Consider the following 24023-nt stretch of genomic DNA (forward strand, 5'->3'; position numbering starts at 1 on the left):
GGGGGGCAATGATGTGGTTCTGCTGACGTCAGAAAGAGAGCGAGGAATGCGCCTCTAATGAGAATATGACGTCAAGCTGGAGACAACACCGGAAGTGGACAACGTCACAAACACGTAGACCGGCAGCCATAGAGTCCCCAAAAACGGCAGAGAACTGTAGTACAGAGTATCTACCAGTTGCGTTGGTACAGTAAGTTCTTTAAAAAGTAACGTGCTTTTGTCATGTAGAAGTGTTTTACAATCAGTCCTTAAAACAGCAGAGTGAATGTACGGTGAATGTTATGTACAAAATAAGAATAGCGGAAGGAGAATTCCTTTATTAGTTATAAAAAAGGTTCACTATTTTAGATATGTATGTGAGAATATTTGTATTGTCTGTGCATCATCTTCGCCAGGTGTGGCTTTATTTTGAAGGGCCAACCGGAAGCTCTGTCTCATTCCATCCAGCCTGACGTGGCGTGCGCAGCGGAAAGCCGACCCGAGAGCAAAAGAAGCGGAGAGCAGAGAGGTTGGGGAAAAAGGCACCAGTGAAATGCCGTAAAGCCCAGTGGGACCAGCCCGAACCAGACAAGAACCGAGGAGAGTTTTTTCTTTTTCTTCTTTTCCTGCTTGTCCCTCCACAGTGCTCGCCTTTTTGATGCCGTCCTCACGGAGTTTTGGGCCAGTAACGGACTTCTTATTCCTGGTGGGCTGAACCATGCAGAGGCTGCTGCTGCTCCTCACTTTGCTGCTGACTTTACAAACTGGTAAGGATGCATTTGCCTCTTTAATGACGATACACACACACGCGCGCGCGTACACACACGCACTGATAATAAAGCTCTCTGTTGGTAGGGGGTGGGTTGGGTGGGGGGCTTGAGGAAAAGGCCTCATTGACCATGATTGGGTCGACACACTTTTTTTGTCCTTATTTTTTTATATCTCATTGCATGGCCTACATGACCTTTGCATTTGCATGGCATATGCATATGACACCCCCACCCCCCCAAGACCCCACCACCACTGCCACCCTTTATCCTCCTTGGGGTGTCGTAATTGAGACTGGCCGTGGACGTGACAGGAATGACAGTGATTGATCAACGCCACTCGGCTTGTCCTCCTCGCCTCGTCTTCCCGTGTCCTTACCTGCATGCCCGCCATTAGGATTTAACTTGACACCCCTTTCCCTTCTTCTCCACACCCCCCCCCCAGCATCAGCATCCTCTGTGCCAGCATCTTCATTCGTACCTGTGGGGGGTAGCATGTATCGGAGATGTTGCTAGGCGACAAGAGGAGGAGGCTGCATGGATGCTATAAAGCTACCTGTTAGACGGAGTAGTAATGTATGTACCATTGTCTCGTCCTGGTAGAGATGGGGGAGGGGGGCGTGTTCTGTGGGAAGGTATGGAAAAAGGGATGATGTCACCGTGACTGCCACCTTTTAAAGCGTGTATTGCGCAGCAGCGAGCGAGCGGCCGTGCTAATGAATCCACTCCTGCTTTGTTACTATCACATGCTCTTCCTCTTGGCCTGTTTGTCCACTCGTAAACACGTTCCTCCGCATGATAATCGCACAGCATATTTACATAAAATGAGGTTGCCAGGTGTCACATTGTGCCATCATTTTTCGCCTTTTGTGTTTGCTGTTTTTCTACACCGATATTTCACACTGTTCCATTTGCAAGGAATATAGGCCTGCCTTGGGCTCATGAATGACTGCATGCTTATTGTTATTTTTATGTCGCTTAAATCCGAAAATACTCGATTCATTTAGCATCCCTGGCTTTGAGACTGCACATACAAGACGATGGTCACTAAATGCAGCTTTTTAAAATATTATTGTAAAATCAATGGGGACAAATACGCTCCTTCAAGGAAAAGGAGGAGGTTTAACTGGTAGAAGGTTGTAAAGTGCAGGTGTTGGTAAAAGATGGAGAATCATGAGACCTGAATTGTGTGTGTCTTTGTCGGCTTTGTCACCACTGCACAAAGCAAGGTCCATTAAGGTGTGTGTGTGAATGGCCAACATCAATAACCTCTGACCTGACACCGCAATGTATTAGCATTCTGACATTCTACTAGAATCACTTAGTAGTATCGTTTATATGAGGCTACTTTGTAGCAATGCTCTCACGATACCTTAGGCTTGTGGAGTAGCATCGAGACTGGAGTCTGTTGAGCATCCTACCGTTAAGACATCAATTGGGGTCAGGATTGGGAATGAGGCCTATTTCCCAAAGAGCATATCTAATCAGCCATCAGCCGACGAAGGCAGTCACTGAAGCGGCTGTGAAGCTCAACCTGGAAGCGGATGGCAACCATCCATCCATGCCGCCCCCCCCCCTTCTCTTAATCAACAGGGTCCTTGCTTTCACGCCATGACGGGTGCTGATTTGTTGGTGTGTGGCTTTTTTACCCCTCGTCTATGCTAATGCATAGCGAAACGGTGCATCCGAGTCGTGATGATGATGATCTGACACAAAACCTCCGATTGGAAGCGCACGGTTGGATAAGCGATGATCAAATGTGTGGTCAAAGATAAACCGACAACTCTGAGGGCCTTTGGGGGGTTTAAAGGCGCAATATTGTGATGGTGTTTGACAGGCTGGAGGCGATCGCACTTATAAAAAGAAAGAGAAAAAAAGACGAAAGAGGAAAAACACCCCCCATTAAAAAGGTTTCTTTATGCAGAGTCCCCCATGCAAGAGAGGCACACTTAATCACATCTGACTGAGACTATTGGACTTGTGCAGAAAGAACCCCATTTGTGGTGGAGGTGGTGGTTGGGGGGGGGGTTAGAGAAAAAGTAAAAAGTTGGTTGTTGGGACAAAGCAGGCAGGTAGGTGATCGAGACGTGGAGAGCGAGGGGTTTCATTGAGAGGGGGTTGGGGCGGCGGGCATTACTCGCCTGCCCCGAGTGAGTCCATACCCGTTCACATAGAACATGTTGGGATTGCGGCTTGAAAGGCTTTGCGCTGTAAACGGACGCTCCTGTAAATGGAAGCCTGACCCAGCCTTGCCTGAGTAATTGGCACAAGTTACTGTTAACATTCTCCTTCTTCAGCTTCTTTCTTTTCCGTCTACCCCTTCCTCCTCTCTTTGGCTCGCTAATAAGTTCCAGATGTGCTTCTTGCATTCCTTTGGTCGGTGGAGAGGGGAAAGAGGAGAGGGGAGGGGAGTGGATGGTATGAGTCGGGGTGGGGGGACGGCGGGACGGAGCACATGAATTAAAAGTGGGAGCACATGACGAGGAAGAGGAGCTCGTGTACTGTAGCACACAAAAACACACACACTGTGGAGTGCGGTGGTGGGGGAGACAAAAAGGCGGGAGGGAGGGTGAGTGTGCGTGTCAAAGAGGGAGAAAAAGGGGGGGGGGTAATGGTTCTGAAATCTCAAAAATTGCTCCCCTCCCCATCCCCTCCTCCCGCCGCAGGAATGCAGTGACACTGATGATGTCACTCCATTTCGCCACCCTCCCACTTTTTGCTCCTCGCTAGGGACGACGGGAGGGGTTGGGGTGGGGGGGGGTTGTCAGGGGTTCGACTCGTTCCATCCATCTTCCCTTGACGATAACAACATTAGGGTCAGCCGTCCAACTAAATCAGTTCCCACTCGGGCCGCCGTGTAACAAAACAGCCCACGGGGGTTCAATTATTGTGCAACAAATAACGAGCCAGCGCTCCCGATGGTCGATGGCTTGCGATGACGTGCAATCATTAAAGCGATGGCATGCACATGCTTAAGTTCCTCCCGTCAGATGCAGACCCTCGCCAACCTAATTATGCCCTCTAGCTTACGCTTACCTTGGCTCGGCCTGTTAACGCTCCCAACTTCCTGATTAATCCGCTTGGAACTTTATGCAAGTCATCTTTATTTTGTGCAAGTGTCATCCCAAGTTTGTTTGTGTTGTTTGTGGTTAAGGGGGGTTTCTTATCCCGAGCCGCAAGATGAATAAGATAAACTGGCACATCATTCCAAAAGCCGAATAAACACAAGCTAGTCCCCTTCCTGCCTCTGTACGGTCCTGCTACTATTCCTCTTTTTGATGCCGATTTTGATTCTGATCCTGTTCATGTTTTCAGTCCCTACTCTTGCTTTTCTCACACATCTTCCTGCTAGTATTCCTTCTTTTTCTTCCAGTTTCTGTCCCTGTCCCAATTCATGTGTCCCACCGCTGATATGCACTTGGACAAGGACGCTAACCCTTGCTCTTATTCCACTTTGTACTCCTTCTTCTCCTTCCTGCACCTGTTTCTCTTCCTGATACTTTCTGTGTTTATGTTTTTGTCCCCGCTCAGGCATCTCTGTGTGGAGTTTGCATGTTCTCCCCGTGCATGCGTGGGTTTTCTCCGGGTACTCCGGTTTCCTCCCACATTCCAAAAACATGCTAGGTTAATTAGCGAATTGTCCAAATTGTCCATAGGTATGAATGTGAGTGTGAATGGTTGTTTGTCTATATGTGCCCTGTGATTGGCTGGCGATCAGTCCAGGGCGTACCCCGCCTCTCACACGAAGACAGCTGGGATAGACTCCAGCACCCCCCGTGACCCCAGTGAGGATAAGCGGCATAGAAAATGGATGGATGTTTTTGTCCTTGTCTCCCATTCCGTGTCTCAGCACTATTCCTATACCGCTAATATTGCTCCTCTGAATTCTGATTCTGATTCTGAACCCTTTTAATGTTCGAGCGCCAGCCTGTTCCTGGTCCTGATCATATTCATGTTTCTGACCCTCATCATGTTCCTGTTTCTGACATGAACTTATACCTGTTGTTGATTGTCCTTTTCTTTCTGTGCTTCTGTCCTGCTCCTATTCCTTAGCCCCTGTTCCAACTCCCGTTCCCCAATCCTGTTCCTGTTTCTGCTCCCTGCCTTGCGTTGATGACCCCAGCTTGCATGGAGAGATTCGTGTCCCTATTATTTTATGTGCTGTTGCTAATTTATTCCGGAGACGTCACAAGGGGGGGGGGGTGTGACTTTCATTGCTCTTCCATCAGCAGAGAAGCTCTCACCTTCAAGAAGGTGCTCGTGGCGATGCTGGCAAGGCTCCTGATGTGAATACTATTACTGCACTCCAAGGGGTCATGGGGTCAAGGCCCGGGGCTTTTATTGGCTGCCTCGTGACGGATGACATTGCAACAAGCCACAGTACATACCAATGAAATTAGACGGCGCTGCTTTCAATTAAAGCGGACCTTGGAGGAGGTAATTTATCGACGGGACGCCGCATGTATAAAATTGCGGCGCTGCACTCCATCATGGCGTCGCTCGGTCGTGTTTACCTGACTAATCACGTGACTTTTTTTGAAAGCTGAGCGACGCTAGGAATGGATCTTTGCCCCAAATCGATCAGGAACCACGACTGCGAGGTATCGATCCATGATGACATCGATTGTGGCGGGCCAGAAGTCACACATGCGTATTCGCCCCCCCCCACTCAAGCATTTCCAAATGACAGCCATTGTTAGATCCGGTTGCCCTTGGTTACCGCGGAGCCATCTTTGTCAGCCGCCCGCCATGCCGGCTGCAAATCGCTCGCGGATTACCAGCGGCTGGATGGATTTTTCCTGAGCTCCGGCATATTCATGTAACGTGTCAGATGCCTCGTCGACGAATTATCATATTATCCTGCAGTGATCCTGGAGTTGCCATGGTCACACTTTCTATCATTGTGTCAGTGGTCCTCAAGGGCTGTCGCCCTGGCAACCACGCCGGCTACAGTGGTTTGCCGCGCACACAAAAAAAGCTCTTCAGATGTGCGTATGAGAGGAGCCCCAAAGAATGGGAGAGTGCTGCACGCACACGTTGGTATAAAACCACACAAGGAAACTCTCCTGCTTGGAGCAACCATTTTGACACCAGTCAAGGTAGATGACAAGGTGGAGCACGAAGGAACCAAAACATGTGAATGCGAGCAGCAGGAGGAGTAGAGGAGGAGGCTGGTGGACAGAAAGGAGGTGAATGGACTAGTTGACAAAAGACATAAAGAAAGAGGTCGCTGATTGCTCGTAAGGGGGAGGGCTGCAAGGTAAGATGACAGAGGAAAGCAGCCAGCAGGCGGACAATGCGGCAAACAAAAGACAACCCCTCCTTCCGAGACCCCCCCCCCCCCACCCCCTTCCACTACCACGCACACACACACACACTTTACCCTAATCTTGCCTCCGCTCCGTGGAGTCACCTTTGTGTTGTGAGAGTCAGCGCTCCCAGTGGGTAGTCGCCTTTCACTGCCTACCCCGCCACATTTTAGGCTCTCATTCATGTGTCACCTCGTATAGCGTCACCATGGTGATGAGTTATTATTGTGGCGGCCATGTTGTTCAGAACAGGCGAGTCGATGGTTGCATACAGTGCATATAACAAATATCATCAAAGTTCTATAATCATTTGACTTGCTCAAATTTGACACAGTGTTCGAGTGGTTAGCGCGCAGACCTCACAGCTAGGAGACCAGGGTTCAATTCCACCCTCGGCTATCTCTGTGTGGAGTTTGCATGTTCTCCCCGTGCATGCGTGGGTTTTCTCCGGGTACTCCGGTTTTCCTCCCACATTCCAAAAACATGCTAGGTTAATTAGCCACTCCAAATTGTCCATAGGTATGAATGTGAGTGTGAATGGTTGTTTGTCTATATGTGCCCTGTGATTGGCTGGCAACCAGTCCAGGGTGTACCCCGCCTTTCGCCCGAAGACAGCTGGGATTAATGAATGAATGAATGAATGATGAAATTTTACACACACTTGTCTGTCCTGGAAAGGTGTGTACCAAATTTTGACGATTGTACTAAACACGGGCGGCACGGCGGTCTAGTGGTTAGCGCGCAGACCTCACAGCTAGGAGACCAGGGTTCAATTCCACCCTCTCTGTGTGGAGTTCTCCCCGTGCATGCGTGGGTTTTCTCCGGGTACTCCGGTTTCCTCCCACATTCCAAAAACATGCTAGGTTAATTGGTGACTCCAAATTGTCCATAGGTATGAATGTGAGTGTGAATGGTTGTTTGTCTATATGTGACCTCTGATTGGCTTAATAGCTTAAAGCGAATAAAAACAAAAAGGGAGTTGCTCCATAGAGCTCGAATCGCGACGTGTCAATCGACTTGTCATCCTGGCGCCGTGATGCTTTCAATCAACATCAACACAGCGAGCGGCGAGAGAGAGAGGCTGTGAGTCAGCCTCTTGTCGCCTGACTTGGAGGACTGCAACTTTGTCCTGAAACAATGATGTCATCCTCCTCGTTCTCAAACCCCTCCGCTCCACGTTTGCGGACCTCGTCGTCTCTTTGTTCCCCACGCCGCCGCCACGGCCACCGCACGCCGCGGCGACATGGAATTAGGGAGATAACAGAATCAATTTGGAGTGTATCGACGAGCGGCGAAGGGATTTGAGGGAGGGGTGAGACCATTGTGTCTGACTATCAGTGGGATAGGTGGAGGGAGGATGAGGTCATTTCTGTTCTTTTACACCCCACCCCCCCACCACCACCACCCCCCGCCTCCATTCCAGACAAATGGGTGTAGTGAGCACATTGGGGAAGGTTTCATCAGACACCCAGATGCGCTCAAGGATACGCCAGTGCAGAAAAACTTTTTTGTCCGACTAATTTACAACGTCATCTGTTGCTATGGTGACGCCAGCCTGTAATTCAGCCAAGGCGCGGGATTGGCTGGGGAGGTGCAAAGGGAGAGAGGATGGCAGCGGGGGGGACTTTGATGGTGGGCTACTAAAAGAGAGGTAGCAGGGAGGTGGCCGGAGACAAAGATAACATGATGGACGCCTCCCAATCCGTGACGATGCTAAAGACTGAATGGCCTCCATGGCTTCACCTCCATGCAAGAGTGAGAGGTGATGCAAGCCTGGAGTTGAACGCTGAAATAAGGCGAGCGTTGACATTTGCAGCCTAGCGTCGGGGTGTGCGGGGGCATATTAGCAGCACACTCAGCTAAAAATAGCTCCAGATGTCTTTGCATGCATTTACCCTCAGTGTTAGTTCGCAGCCGCAAATCCTCGCATCGTTACCTTGTCGTTAAAAAAAAGCGATACCGAGCCGTGCGAGAGACGCTCGGAGGCCAAACTTGCGCTCATGGTGCCTCACACCATCGTGAGTCACCTTGGTGATGGCACGCCGCCTTGATGATTTGATGAGCTGTGGCTGGTGTCAAAATGTCTGCAAAGCGGCCGGGATGAATCCCAAACACTGCACCAAACTTTGGCCAGGACCGATGCTGCGTTTGAGACAGTAGGAAATATCCCACAAGGTTGAACAGCGGTATTTGCAAACCGATGCAGCTTGGACTTCGTGTATGATTATTCTAGTGCAGGGGTCTCAAACGTGCGGCCCGCGGGCCGAATGTGGCCCACAGGACACTATTTTGAGGCCCCGCCTTGATATGAAAGTTTAATGTTAGTTTGATATGGATATTGTATGGTATCATGTACCCAGAAAAAATTATTACGTTTGATTAATGTTCATGTTAAAGGTTAAATAACTGTTAATAGTTATCCTCCCTATCCGTGTGGAAGTGGTAAGTTTTTGGCTATTTAAGTTTAAAGGAAATAACTTGAAGGCTACCGTTTAGGTCGCTAGCTCTCTAGTTTGCGAGTTAGCAAAGGTCTCAAGACCCTGCAGTTGCGCAATATGTTGTAAATAAAAAGAGTATAAATGTGACTATAGTCGTGTTTTGTCATGTCTACAGGGCTCTAATAATGCTTTGTTCATTTTAATCTGAAAAAAATAATTTGTCCAACCACCAACTATATGTGGTTTCTTAAGTTTTTATTATTTGACGTTTTATTATTATTATTATATTTATTTATTCATTACTGATTGATTGATTTTCTTTATTCTTGATTTGTTTATTTATTTTTCATCTTATTTTGTGTAGAAAAATAAAAAGTAAGATATTTGAGAACAGTGGAATGTTTTATCAGAGCTTTTATTGTAGAAAATCGAAACAAAAGCAAAGTTTGTTCATTTTTCTGTTTTTAATTAAATGCGTTTTTGTTGTTTTTTTTAAAACCTGATCTGGCCCAGACCCTAGCTCCAGTGGCCCCCAAGTAAATTGAGTTTGAGACCCCTGTTCTAGTCTAGCCCGAGCCACATAGGCCTGAAATTTCCAAGTTTCATGGAACGCCACACCAAGGCGGCCCTCCCATGACAGCACATGTCCAACAAAACCGCCTCGACGTGTCGATTATACGTTTGGGCTGCGGCGTGGTTGTGTTTGCATGTGTCCACAGGAAGTGGCTCACCAAATCGTGGCGGCAGCTCGGTCGTCCACACCGCCTGTGGTGTGTGTGTGTGTGTGTGTTGCGTTTGTGTGTGTTTTGTGTACATGCGGTCGCAGTTGCGCGCGACCTCTTTGTGTGGACAAGGGAGCTCCGGTGGTATCTTGGGGATGAGTGACTCAAGGAAATCAGGGCACACTCTATATTTGTCACTGCAGCATAACCCACATAATGAAAGAATACAAGCTCCCTTGCAAGCACTCTGTGCTGAGATCTCCTTTTTAACACACACACACACACACACACACACTGCTGTTGACAAGTGTTAACTGGCTAATATGGAAATCAGAAGGGGGACGAGCACATGTTTAAATGAGTCAGTGTTTTCTCTAACCCGGGCCCCGGCTTGGGTGTTTTCTCTGCAGCGTCTGACGGGGAGCGTTCAGTTTGGATTACATTTGCGGTTTACTGTTGAGGGAATACCTCCAGCTAGTCTCGCCAAGGTAGCTGAGGCGAGGATTTGTTTGGCCTCGGGCCGCTGTCGACTTCGCAGCTTCGTTAAGAAAAAAAAAAAATCTCTATAAAACCACACAGGACTGACAAGTCTTTTTCCTGTTTTTTTTTTTTTTTAGTCATGATAGTCTAAATCCACTCTTAACATGCTACTAATTAACATCAGGCATAGATTCCGGTGCCTGCAGGAGCTTAAACATGCTAATGTGATGACTACATTGGCTTTAGTAGCTCCCTTTAACGATGCCTCCTTTTTCTTAGGGCTCGGAAAAAGAAAGTCAACTCTGGATTGAACTTTGACTGCAAACTTTTTCCAGTGAGGGCCACATCCAAGAAGACAATAAGCATGCTTGGTCAAATTTGATACTTTTTGTATAGAAAAGATGGTAAAGTTACTCTTTTATAGGTGCCGTTTTTGCATAATTTAGCCATATTTGGCGGCTGTTCCCGCAAATTCATCTTTTCCAAGGACTATACGCCAACCGTGGTTACATTGGTTACATTTTCCCACTTTGACCTCAATTGTGTGGTCGTTGCGTGGTGAACTTAACTTAGCATTTTTGTGTATTTGCACAACAACCTTTCACATCCAATTACATCATACTGTGTTTTTCTTCATTATAATCTTGTCCAGTTGGGGCATCATCTCAGAAAGCAAATTAAGGCCTTTTCTTTTTATGTCTTTCCTTCTTTTGGATGAGGGTGGGGGGGCTCAGTGTTGAATTATTCTAGGTATGCAAGCCGCAGAGCTCCATCTGCATCTGATTCCCTCCTCTCCGTGTAGCCTCGCACATCTCCTTTATCTTCAGAATATTAATGTGCAGCACTGTCAGAAGCTATTGTTGTGATTGGTGCTGGAATCTTTCCTTTTTGTGCACGACTGCCTTCTTTCACATTAGCCGGCATATTGTACCTCGGCAAAAATCAGCCTGGTCGGATATGGAATAGGAGGGCGTTTGAGGGTTGTCACTAGGGCTGGGGTGGGGGGGGGGCGGAGGTGCGGTGACCGAGGCATATGGCAGTTGTTTAAAAAATGAAAAAAAAAGTGAAAGAGATGTGAACCTTCAGAAAAAAAAAGTGCTGGAGGCCTCAGAAGAAGTGTGAGGGAATGGGCCGCAGAGAGCGAGCAGGGAATGAGGGGGGAGAAAATGGGAGGGGGGGGGGTGACTGTTAAAAAAAACGGCAACAGTGGGAGGTGACAAGAAAAGAAAGAAGGAAGCGAGCGAGGATAGAGGGAGAGAGAAAGTGCCTGAGGGCTGATATTTAATGTGATAAACGAGTTGTGACAGTCCGCCTCTAACCCCCTTCCAACCAGCAAGGAGGAGGGACACCGAAATAGAAGGCATTGTGGGTGAAAAGCACAACACGCCATTATATATGTATACAGACGGGAGAGAGGGAGGGGCTTCTGTACGGTAGCTTTGACGGACAGCAAGTCAGGCCCTAAAATTAGGTACAGCAAATTAGTTATAGATAGATTTGTGACATATTACTCATAAACTAATAATAATAAAGTAATTTAAAAAAATGGGGCTGCACGGCGAGTTAGCATCTCTGTAAGGAGTTTACATGTTCTCCCCGTGCATACATGGGTTTTCTCCGGGTATTCCCGTTTCCTCCAACATTCCAAAAAACGCGACTCCAAATTGTCCATATATATGAATGTGAGTGTGAATGGTTGTTTGTCTATATGTGCCCTGTGATTGGCTGGCCACCAGTCCAGGGTGTACCCTGGCCGTCGCCCAAAGTCAGCTGGGATAGGCTCCAGCATACCCCTCTGACCCTAATGAGGCTAAGCAGCATAGAAAATGAATGCATCATTTAAAAAAATGTTGCTGACAGCTTCTCATGACATATTCATTATTATTATTTTTATTATATTCTGATATATTCACCATGTTAAATTTCCCCCAATATATATATATATTTTATTTTTATGAAAAATTATGTAATGTAACTCGGGTATTTCAAACTAAACTTCTGCCGGGTCATTTTCATATTCTTTTACCAGCTTAAATTTTGCTAAAAGCTTCAAAAATACACTTTTAGAGCACTTTTTTGGACAAATTACTTGACGTAACGTAAGTATTTCAAACTAAAATATAATCAGCAGGTTTGAATAAGTAGATTATTTTTATATCCTGCTATATTTATTGTCTTAGATTTCACCAAAAGCTTCTAAAATATACTTTTAAAGGGCTTTTGTGACATATTACGTGGCCTTACTCAAATATTCCAGACCAAAATGCCATCTACTAAAATGAATAACACAGTTATTGTTATATTCCACCATATTTGCCAGATTAGATTTTGCCAAATGCTACTGAAATATACTTTTAAAGAGTCTGACATACACACAGAGGAGGAGACTATAAAAGAAAGACAGCACTTCCAACACATTTTCTCTTTTTTTTCTCTATTTGTTTCTGCATCGACCCAAAAATGTAACAAAAGCTTGTGAAATATACTTGTAAAGAGTTCACAATGGGAGAGAGAAGAGAGCTGAGAGACGGCATATTGTTTTTTTTTCCTTAACTCAACCTTGTCTCGTGGCAAAAAAGGGAACCTCAGTATTAGAAAGCACAATGATAAATATATTGTTTAATAAGGAAAACATTTGTCAGTCAAATAATCGTAAAAATGACACTTTGTTGGTTCAGGCGAGTGTACCTAATGTTGTGACCAGTGTGTTTTTAGCAGCGACAGTGCTAATCCAGATTTAAAAGCGTGTTTTTCATTACATTAAAAACTGCTGTGCCGTGGTATTTTCCAAAGTGGGAGGGAGTGGGAAACGACGGAAAGGACGAAAATTCAAAGTGAGACGCACATCCTCCCCGCGATGGGCGTCCTGTCTTGGAAGGACAGCTAATTACAACTTGTCATCGTAGCGAGAGACGCACAATGGCGTTTCTTTTTTTGCTCCATTTTCCACATACTGTATGAGGCAACAGCGGCGGCGCTCTGGTTTATCTGCTGTGGCGAACGCACACAATGATGGCCACTGTAGCTTTGGAAGCCTGCGAGATGACTCACAGGGAGGAATGAGCAAGAAAGGAATGGGGGGGGGGGGTTCTGAGAGTTTGGGGGAAGTACGGAAAAATGGGATGAGAGTCTTTTTGATGTCCTCTTGACTGAGTCAGCATGAGACGCCTCTTCTTCATCTTACTCTTCCTGGTCATGATCTTCTCCTACCCGACTGATCTCCTCTGCTAATGGCCAAATACCATGACAATTAGTCGTAAAATAAAACCGCAGGCCACCTAAGAAGGTTTTGCATTGAGAACTTACTCCCGTCTTTCCCTTCTATCCTCAGTGTGGACCGCCAGGTTCTCCCAGGAACCGGCAGACCAGTCGGTGGTGCGGGGCCAGAGGGTGATCCTGTCCTGCGTGGTCTTCAACTACTCGGGCATCGTTCAGTGGACCAAAGATGGCCTGGCGCTGGGCATCGGCGAGGACCTACGGGGTGAGACCACGCGCCTCCATCCTCCATCCTCCATCCTCCATCCTCCATCCTCCATCCTCCATCCTCCATCCTCCATCCTCCATCCTCCATCCCATCACGCAGGCTTCCTATTTTTGCAGGCTGCATGCAAATGAGATGTCTCTTTAAAACGCTGCTGACGATGATTTGGTGAGATCGTTTGGAATGTGGGGCAGTCTGGGGACCTTTATGGCGGTCAATCAACTTGATTGCCGAGACATAAACCTTACACTTTTAGATTGCGCACATAAAAAGTCCACAAGTAGTGTTACATCTGGCCCACTCTTTTTTTTTATGGAGTTTTGGAAGTCAGATACTAGCTTTTTTAATGTCGGGCTATATATTGATAAATAATGGCTGCAGGATATAAAGAAATGAAGTAGACATGAAAATTAGGAGAATGATCTCAGAGTTTTTTTTTATGTTTGTTTTAAAAAATAATTAACTCTGTTTACACAAAAGCTAAGCAGATTTATTATTTTGCATTTTCAACCCGATATGTGATTATGGCATTTCATTTCTACTAAACATTGATGCTTCAGGATGCATTCAGGTACAGCAAGTGTTGGTTAAAAGTGCGTTTGCACACAACCCCCCCGCTGTCGTAATTTGTGCACACAACAGACTTGTGTTTGTGTGCCTGCGTCTAGGCTTTTCATACGCTGTCTTGCCCTCCACATTTCCCATGCAAATGCATGTATAAACAAGGCGCGCTTGCACGTGCGAGCACAAGCAAGGACGCACAAGGTTAGGAAGGCAAGCAGCAGCGAGGCCTCGCTCTCGCTTTCGCACACCGCCTCTGTCTGGGTAGAAAATTGTGTGTGTGTGTGTGTGTGTGTGTGTGCCGTGGGACGGAGTCAATCTGAGTGCTCACTAAAAAAAAAAAAAAAGAAAATAAATAAATTACTTTAAAAAGCTGCTGTCATGACAGCTTTTCTGCTGGTGACAGAGCGCGTGAATGCCACCTCATGGCGAGAATGTGCAGCAGTGGCACAGCAGGCGGATATGGGGAGGGTCTTGATGGGGGGGGGGTGTTTGTGCTTGAGTGTGCATCCCATAATGTAACCATGCCTTACACAAAACAAGGCTTCATTTGGCAATCGCAATGATATTGTGAGTTCATATGCTGTCAATGTGTGTTGACACCCAGCTTGGCCCAGGTACCGAGTGCTGCGGGTCCAGGAGCTGGGCCAGTACAACCTGGAGATCCTGTCAGCTGACCTGTCTGATGACTCCTTGTATGAGTGCCAGGCCCCCGATGCTGCCCTGAGGTCCAGGAGGGCTAAGCTCACTGTCCTCAGTACGTCTTTGTTGATGATGTATTGTCATATTGTGACAAATGTACTATGATAGTAGTTACAGTATTCTTTTTTTTTTTACCTCACCAAATGGCTAACTTAGTCATAAATAAATCAGGCGTGTCCAAACTTTTTCCACTTTATTATTACTTTAAAAATCCAAGGTTTTTTTTACTTTAAATTGTGCATTTTTGTAAAATTTTTCCAATTTCTGCTAATGTTTTGATTCATTTTATTTCTACAATATGCTGTGAACCAATTAAAAAAACCTAGCTGTGTGCCACAAAGGCTCCCCGGGCCGCACTTTGGACACCCCTGAGCTGTTTTAAGGACCTACTGTAAAAATGCTTTTGCACCCCTGAACCAGAGAAAAGCCGCAGCATCTCTATCTGATTTATTACTGTACATCTGCAGCGGCCATGTTGGAAACATTTGGAAATGAAAATACATATGAAATAAAATGAAAAAAATATATACGTATAATTAAATATTTACAAAAAAAAAATTGTAATAAAGACGTGCATAAAAGTCCTTATGTTGTACATGTAAACTTACAAATCAGGAAATTTGCTCTCACTGTATATTTATATGATTTCAAATTTGAGGTACCTCCTGGAGTGGTTTCAAGTATCCCTCCATTTCATAACATGGACGCACCGCTGTTTTTAAGTATACCTACTGCAACTGACACTGATTAATTAAAGATCTTCTATATGACAAGAGTACTCTGCTGTTCTATGGCAAAAATCTTAGTTGATACCAAATTTTCAACTTTAAACTTGTTTTCATTATGGTTCCACTATAATGTATAATGTACTGTAATACATGTGTTTTTTTCCACTCATCTTCTCTGCAGTTCCCCCAGATGACCCCGTGATCGATGGCGGCCCAGAGGTTCTCCTCAATGCGGGGGAGTCCTACAACCTCAGCTGTGTGTCCCGGGGTGCTAAACCGCCTTCCATGATCGAGTGGCTTAAAGATGGCCTCCCTGTGGACGGGGCTGTCAGCGCCACCGTGAGTCCCACCTTTGAGAAATAAAAGTCAACACAACGTTCACAGAGCTCAGGATTTATCCCTGCCGTGTGATTTTTTTATTTTTTTTTAGGAGGTTCTTCCAGACCGCAAGAGGGTGACCACGCGCAGCTTCCTGCCTGTCCACCCTATCGACACGGACACGGGGAGGAACTTCAGCTGTGTGGCCTCCAACCTGGCGGCCCCCGCGGGCAAGAGCACAACAGTCACCCTCAACGTGCACCGTAAGCATGCTAACGCGGTCCTGTCAGCAGAAAAACAAAACACTTTGGCGCAGCTCATTTGGAGTCAAATAAAGGGCACTCGCAAAGTCTTATTTTGGTACCCGTCTGCCACAGATCCACCGACCGTGACCTTGTCCATTGAGCCTCGCTCCGTCCTGGAGGGCGACAGGGTCACCTTCACCTGCCAGGCCCATGCCAACCCCCCTATTATGGGCTACAGGTCAGTACTTTTTAGTACTTGTTAGGTCAGTACATTAGGTCTCAGGTCTATGCAGTTGTTTATGTATGATTGCAGCGTTTTCCTGTCAATTTAGTTTCTTGGTTGAGGGTAATTTTAGTCGTCATTATTTAAAAACACAAAATGTAAACAGAAATAGATTTTTTTTTCTTTGTTAAGCCAGTGTATTATTTATTTGAGAGAAGAAAAGTGCCAGAAAGTGGCTCTTCAAGGACGTCTTTGTATTTTATTGCCATGACTTTGTACTACTTTACCACAACATTATATACATGCACAATGCAGAAGATGTCCAAAGAGCTGATCCCCTTTGTTGGACCCCCCTCCCCACACAGGTGGGCCAAAGGTGGTGTGGTTCTACAAGGTGCCAGGGAGACCGTTTTCACCACCAAGGCGGACCACTCCTTCTTCACCGAGCCGGTTTCCTGCCTGGTGTTCAACGCCGTGGGAAAGACCAACGTCAGCATCCTGGTGGACGTCCACTGTGAGTACCACACATGCCAGTCATGGATGCTTCATTCCTTCGCAGCATGATCACACTCTTTCTGTGCTCCAGTCGGACCCATTCTCTTGGTGGAGCCGCAGCCCAAAACGGTGGACGTGGACTCGGATGTCACCCTCAACTGCAAATGGGCCGGGAACCCCCCTCTCACGCTCACGTGGTTCAAGAAAGGTTCAAACATGGTGAGCTTTTTTTTCCTTGTAGTTGATTATATGGGATTTGTCCGTGTCGGTGTACCTAATGAAGTGGCCAGTCAGTGTGGATGAATATAGGCTAACATGATGGATTTTGTCGCTAGGCAACAGCAGTGCCTGTGAGAGTTAGGTTAAAAGAGGATGGGCAGGTTTGCATTACTTTTAGGGTCACGCACCGAGCGCATACTGTACTATACGTGTATTTGTGCGCTCTCGTTAATGTTCAATTCCGCACATTAATGCTTGCTCTCCTCCCACACAGGTCCTCAGTAACAGCAACCAGCTGTACCTGAAGTCTGTGAGCCAGGCGGACGCCGGACAGTACGTGTGCAAGGCCATTGTGCCGCGGATCGGGGTCGGCGAGACGGAGGTCACGCTCACTGTCAATGGTCAGGAAGCAACAATTGACACTTCAAAAATGTCTTTATGTTTATTCATTGAGAACCACGACAGGAGCTGTAAATGCTATATTATTATATATGTATTTTTTGACCCGCACAGGTCCACCCATCATCTCCAGCGACCCCATCCAGTATGCAGTACGAGGGGAGCGGGGGGAGGTGAAATGCTTCATCGCAAGCACACCTCCTCCAGATAAGATTGTAAGTGCAACACCATAACTATTGAAATCAGGGGTCTCAAACACGCGGCCCGCGGGCCATATGTGGCCCGCAGGACACTAGTTTGAGGCCCCCGCCTTGATATGAAAGTTTAATGTTAGTGCGGCCCGCGCAAGTTTGATATGGATGCTGTATGGTATCATGTACCCAGAAAAAATTATTACGTTTGATTCATGTTCATGTTAAAGGTTAAATAACTGTTAATAGTTATCCTCCCTATCCGTGTGGAAGTGGTAAGTTTTTGGCTATTTAAGTTTAAAGGGAATAACTTGAAGGCTACCGTTTAGGTCGCTAGCTCTCTAGTTTGCGAGTTAGCATGTGTCTCAAGACCCTGCAGTTGCGCAATATGTTGTAAATAAAAAAAGTATAAATGTGACTATAGTCGTCTACAGGGCTCTAATAATGCTTTGTTAATTTTAATCTGAAAAAAATAATTTGTCTGCCCACCAACTATATGTGGTTTCTTTAGTTTTTATTATTTGCCGTTTTATTATTATTATTATATTGATTTATTTATTACTGATTGATTGATTTTCTTTATTCTTGATTTGTTTATTTATTTTTCATCTTATTTTGTGTAGAAAAATAAAAAGTAAGATATTTGAGAACAGTGGAATGTTTTATCAGAGCTTTTATTGTAGAAAATTGGAACCAAAGCGAAGTTTTTAAAAAATTTTTGTTTTTATTAAATGCATTTTTTTTTTTTTTTGAAAACCTGATGCGGCCCAGTCTCACCCAGACCCGAGCTCCAGTGGCCCCCAAGTAAATTGAGTTTGAGACCCCTAATTTAAATGAATGGTTTTGGTGTGGTTTATTTGTTAGTGAGCAGGAGTCCATACAGGAATATTCCATTAATCATTCTGGAGGGGTGAAACGAGGAAAAAGATCACATTATGGTTCAGCTTCAGGATTCATGGGGTGGATTTTCAGTGAGTCATGCATGCTCAAAATGATAGCATATCGTATATGTAGGTGGATTTCTACGAAGGTGCTGATCCAAATTAGGACGGTTTGGCCTCGGGGGATGTGTGTGCTTCATGAAGTGACATCCTAGTGTCATCCGTGTTTTTGAACAATAATGTCCTCCATCCATCATATCAACAAACCAACTCTAAGCCAGTCCACTTTTAGCTTGTGCGTCACAAAAAGCGTCCCCGGATGCTTTCTCCGCTCAGCTGCATCACGCAGGCGTCGCGGTTCCTTGACGGATGCGTCCTGACTGGCGCCGCCCTCCCCCTTAATGCGAGCGCCGTGGCATCGGGATATGAAAAGATTTATAAAATATAAAAAGGACAGAGGGGGGGAACAGTTGTCCCGGTAAACGCCACAGCCGGGAGATTCTTCTTCTCCCGAACAAGTGGGCGCATTATGGGAACATGTGGGTTTATGCATAATTAACTGGCCTCAGTACAGTATATGCTGAATAATACAGTTGCTTTTAGTGGTTTTAAAGATGGAGGATGAGCACGACCCCCCCACCCCACCACCACCCCCACCGTATGCCTCTGCATGCCATGTGATGAAATACATGCATGTCATTAGATAACGAGGTCATGGTCACTCTGGTGTGATGAAATGTGTGAAACATAATATATATATATATCTTTACATAGATGTATTTTCCACTGTTAACACAGTAAACAACATCATGTCATTATTGAATTTTGTTATCATTAAAGGGGCTAAAATCATATTAAATATGATTTAAGTATGTCAGACAAAGTTAATGACGTGTCCAGCGAGTTCATGTTGTGTTATGAAGTGATGCTACAACATCTGCATGTGTGTGTTCAGGTGTGGGCATGGAAGGAGAACGTGTGGGAGGAGGAGAAAGGAACGCTGCTGGAGCGCTATACGGTGGAGCAAAGCAGGACGTCGACCGAGGGCGGCGGCGTCCTCTCCACGCTCACCATCAACAACGTGATGGAGTCCGACTTCCTGACCTCTTACAACTGCACGGCCTCCAACTCTTTCGGGCCCGGCACCATGATCATCACCCTGGAGGAGACGGGTGCGTTATGAAGGGGAGGGGAGTCTCGCTAAATATCACGATGTCTCCCGAGACCGACCGTGTGGTTGTGTTGTTGCAGATGAAGTCCCAGTGGGGATAATAGCTGGGAGTACAGTGGGCTCCACCATCCTCTTGTTCATCTTCCTCCTGATCCTTGTTCTCATCTTCTACCGGCAGCGCAAAGGCAGTGAGTCACGCCATCTACCAGCATAAACACACCATATTCAGTGTCATGTTAATAATGCATGATATAACATCATTAACAACAGTACGAAAACCTCATGGCGGTGTCCTCTATACAAACAGAAGCATGCATTTATTTTTTGGACAAATACACCACATGGTGGCGCTGTTATTAGACCTCAAAGTTAGATCCCATAAATTGGACAAACTTAAAATTTCTAGTGACTGACAGGCACAGGTTGTAGTCAAGATGTGATTATTATTAGGGCTGTCAATCGATTAAAATGTTTAAACGTGATTAATCACATTTCATCCATAGCTGTGTTTCCTCAAACTATTGTATGGGTGAGGGTGCACTATAATCAATATATTATATATATATATAATATATATTATTATATTATTATATTATATATATATATAGATTAATTAATAAAAATAATAAATAAATATTTTATATTTTATTATAATAATAAATAATAAAATAAATAAATAAAAATTAAATATAAATATATAATCACTATAATATATCAAAAACCAAGTAGAGGAAAAGGTCTGGCCAAAGTCACAAATAAATGGCCAGTTTTAGTTTCAGTTAGTCAGACTAACTATTTAAATCAGGGGTCTCAAACACGCGGCCCGCGGGCCAAATGGGGCCCGCAGGACACTAGTTTGAGGCCCCCGCCTTGATATGAAAGTTTAATGTTAGTGCGGCCCGCGCAAGTTTGATATGGATGCTGTATGGTATCATGTACCCAGAAAAAAATTGATCTTCATGATCTTCATTCTCTTCGTGTGTCTGGCCAAAGTCACAAAGTCACGTCGACGTCAGTCTGTCAGTCCGACGAGCACCGACATAATCATGTAATGATGACGGAGCTTTGAGGATATGTCTGTAGATACCTGAGTACATCACTACAGTACAGTCATAATAGTTACATAGAAGTAAATAAACTCCTCCATACGCATGCAGGCCCCTGCTGATGGTGGTGCACCTGTGAAAACACAACACGTGTGTGTATGTGACTTTGTCATGTTTTGCTTCCAGGTCGGCGAGGGGTCACGCTGGGCAAGCCGGACATTAAAGTGGAAACCATCAACAAGGAGAGCCACAGCTTGGAGGAGGACTCGGGCAGCGTGTCCACGGCTTCACGTATGGTCAAGGCCATGTACTCGGTGAGTCGTGTGTTTGTGTGTATGCGAATCCTCTCTTCCCTGTGAGCGTTCTTGTTTTAACACCTTTAATTCAATTTTCTCCTTTTCTGTCACTTGCATCCCTCCCTTCTATTTTTCCTCCTTTTCCGGCACCTTTTTTGTTTTGTTTGACCGTTTAGTTTCTCCCCTCTGTGTCCTTTTCTCCTTCCAATCAGCCCTTTAAGGATGACATCGAGCTGAAGTCCGACCTCCGCAGCGACACGCTGGAAACCCGCCAGGAGTACGACCTCAAGGTGAAGAGCGCTCCCCTTTCATTTTACACCCATGCAGACAAAAGCAGGCAAGATCAAATATAAAGTAAACTTCAAATTGATTCATGCATATGAAATGCTTTTTGACCCCCCGCCGGGGTTGCACCGAGGTGACGAATGATTTTCATGCGTAAAGCTGTCAAAATGTTGCCCCACCAAAACATTTTGCGCGGGCACACGCTGCAAAGCCTCCAGCCGGAGGACCAGTCGGATCATTTTAAAGGAAGGCAGACATGAATCCACCCCAGGAGGTGGTTAGATCACTCCACCAACAGCCAGGATGCTTTTTTACCCCCCGTCTCCTACACGGCCTGAAGTGCTGTGAAACAATGCCTGATCTGGGCGTCTGGTTATGTGAGACATTATGGGATGGAGGACTCTTGTCACGGATAGTCAAGTATTCCAGTGTTTAATCCCGGTGAGAACACAGTATGATTCATGGGAATAAAAAAAAATATTTTTTCCCACTTATGTAGTGGTGGTCCACTACCAGGCCTGTCTGATTTCTTCTGAGGTCCGACATTGAGGTCCTAATTCCCTTTCTGTTTTTTCTAAGGATCCCACCAACGGCTACTACAACGTACGAGCGTCCACGCTCGACGAAGGACGTCCCGCCTCCCGCTCCACCATGCATTACTCCGACTACCGCTCCCCCACCGGCACCCCAGGCGGAGCTGCATCCATCAGCAGCAGCGCAGCTGGCTCGGGGGCCACGGCCAGCGGAGGAGCCCCCGTTCCGCCGGGCCCTCTCACATCCCCGGGCCGCCCCCAGGCTTGCTATGACCCCCGGCCCCCTTCCAGACTCTCTCACATCAGCTACGCCCAGTTCAACACCTTCACCCGCGGGGGCCAGAATCAGCAACCTCCAAGCAACCCGGCCCCGGCTCCCGCTGAATTCCCGGGGGACTGCAGCCTGCTGGACTCCACCTCCCAGCTGGCGTACGACAACTATGGCTACCCCTCGCATTACCAGACCTACCGCATGGGGTTCGCCCCATCTAGCCTGGCCCCACTGGAGGCCGGTCCCTCATATGAAATGTACGGGGTGGGGTCTGGGGTAGCGGGCCCTCCGGTTGGGGTGGGCCCCGGAGGCGCCACACCCTCGGGCTCAGACACGGGACTTGGGAAGTACGGCAGCTCCACTCGCTTTTCCTACACGTCGCAACATTCTGACTACTCCCACAGCCGACACACGCAGAGGATGCAGACTCACGTGTGAGGACCGACATGTCATGCGTAGCATGACGAGTGTCGTAGCGATAGCGTTGCAGCTAAAAACACACACAGGCACATACACAGATTTACATGCACACACTAACACGCCCCGGTGAACACAAACAAGGCACATGCACACTCGTAGAGGAGCGTGCCCGTGAGACAATGGTGGGATTTGTGGGAGGAGAAGATGGAGACAAAAGTGTGGCAAACATCACACCGGCTCTTTTTCAAATGGGAGCTCCGAGAGAGCAGACAGCGCAAATCACAATCAAGACAAAGAAGAGGACGACAACACCATCACAGATGCGTCACGTTTCCACCAAGCAGCACAGTTGGGTTCACTTGTCAAGAGTTGTGAAGGGTTCCAAAAAAAAAGAGACAGGTACCACTGCAGCACTTTTTGACATCTGGCAACCGCTGTCCAGTATGTAAAAGGGGGTGGAGCTCGACACACTGCAGGCCATTAATGGGCAGACAGAGAAAGATTGCTTGGATGGGGTTTGAAGACGACAAAAAAACTAAAGCTACCAAGAAGAAAGAACACCAAATGCTGGATGTCTTCCATTGGTAGGGTGCCGACAACCAACTTGATGGAAATATGGCTGGAACGGATGAGCAGACAAACATGGTACACGCCGATCGGGGGGAAATACCAGCCAGTGGAAGTCATGTCTGGTCGCCATTTCTTTCCCTTTTTTTTTTTGCTGGTCTTCTTGAAGAAAAGCCCATTCCAATTCTTTCCATCCTGCTTATTATTAGCCAATATTTAGCCAAGGGAACGTGTTTTAAGGGACCGGGGGTAGTTGTCATCGTTTTGCACTGCATCATCATCATCAGTATTCATGCTTTATCTCATCTATATCTGTGATCTTTTTATTTGCACACCTGATGAGAGGCTTTGTATTCTATTTTTTAACATTACAGAATTATTTTTGTCAATGTAAAACATGTAATGATGTATATGTTACGGACCAAAAGTTTGGAGGAGTCGTGCCATCAAAAAGGGTATCAGTGTATAAAAGAAAACCTAGTGCCAAGTGTTCATATTGTTCTCCACCGTAGACTATGTACAGTATATGCAGTAGGAGCTCCTTCTATTGGCGACTGTTGCTTTACAAACCAGGTGAGGGACCTCGGGTCAGACTTTTTCCTTGGCTTGGGCTTTTTTTTTTTGGCGCCCTGAGCTCTAAAATGAAAGACTAGTGCGGACGGCAAGAGCTATGCGGATGTTGGGTTTCGAACTGAGTGGCCTTATCGGGAGAATATAATCTTTCCTCATCGTCTGCCTGCCAAAATGGCCAGAAGAGAATGTGTATGGAGAGGTTCCATGAAGGCCGTCTACAACATTGACATGTAGTAGTGAGTGTGTGTTTGTGTGAGTGTGTGAGACACGTCAAGATGGAGTGTGTGGGCACTGGCACGCACATCAATTTGTACAGTGTGTTTGTATAGACGTGTGAATGGATACGTGCATACTCCAAATGTCTGACTCATGTGTGCGTGGGACTGTTGAATGCATGTCCATGTGTATACAATACGTGTGTGTGTGTGCGAGTGTGTGTGTGTTTCATATGTCTATCATTTTTCTCACAATCCAGTACTTTTATACCTCTGGTAGGACTGTATCCTGTATTATTGTGTCTTTGAATATAGGCCCCAATTTTTATGTTATTGTACTGTTCCGTAGCAGGAAAAAAAACTGTTTAAAAGATGTACAAAAAAGCCCATTATCAACTCATTTTTTAATTTCATTATCTTCAATATTTTTTAAAAATCGTATGTAATTATTTTTCCACAGTATTACATAAATAAAAGCACTGTTTTTTATTAAAAAGTATGGGAGTGT

General features: G+C 46.0%; 1 protein-coding gene across 3 annotated transcripts; it reads left to right on the forward strand.

The window, feature by feature from the left end:
- The first annotated feature begins 147 nt into the window (after window positions 1-147).
- On the forward strand, window positions 148-24014 carry kirrel1a (kirre like nephrin family adhesion molecule 1a). 3 transcript variants are annotated; one of them, XM_058065588.1, is made up of 15 exons: window positions 148-746; window positions 13027-13176; window positions 14345-14494; window positions 15349-15506; window positions 15598-15748; window positions 15863-15968; window positions 16319-16467; window positions 16540-16667; window positions 16942-17068; window positions 17181-17281; window positions 19094-19310; window positions 19390-19494; window positions 20542-20669; window positions 20828-20941; window positions 21516-24014. In XM_058065588.1, exons 1-15 carry the CDS (start codon window positions 698-700, stop codon window positions 22176-22178), a joined length of 2496 nt encoding a protein of 831 aa, XP_057921571.1. In that variant the 5' UTR covers window positions 148-697; the 3' UTR covers window positions 22179-24014. The 3 variants fall into 3 exon arrangements, with proteins under 3 accessions (XP_057921571.1, XP_057921570.1, XP_057921572.1); XM_058065587.1 differs by having other exon boundaries at window positions 151-746; window positions 19390-19497; XM_058065589.1 differs by having other exon boundaries at window positions 152-746; window positions 19390-19497; window positions 20864-20941.
- The last annotated feature ends 9 nt before the right edge of the window (window positions 24015-24023 follow it).

The sequence above is a fragment of the Doryrhamphus excisus genome, chromosome 3 (assembly GCF_030265055.1).
Source record: "Doryrhamphus excisus isolate RoL2022-K1 chromosome 3, RoL_Dexc_1.0, whole genome shotgun sequence".
NCBI classification, from domain to species: Eukaryota; Metazoa; Chordata; class Actinopteri; order Syngnathiformes; family Syngnathidae; genus Doryrhamphus; species Doryrhamphus excisus.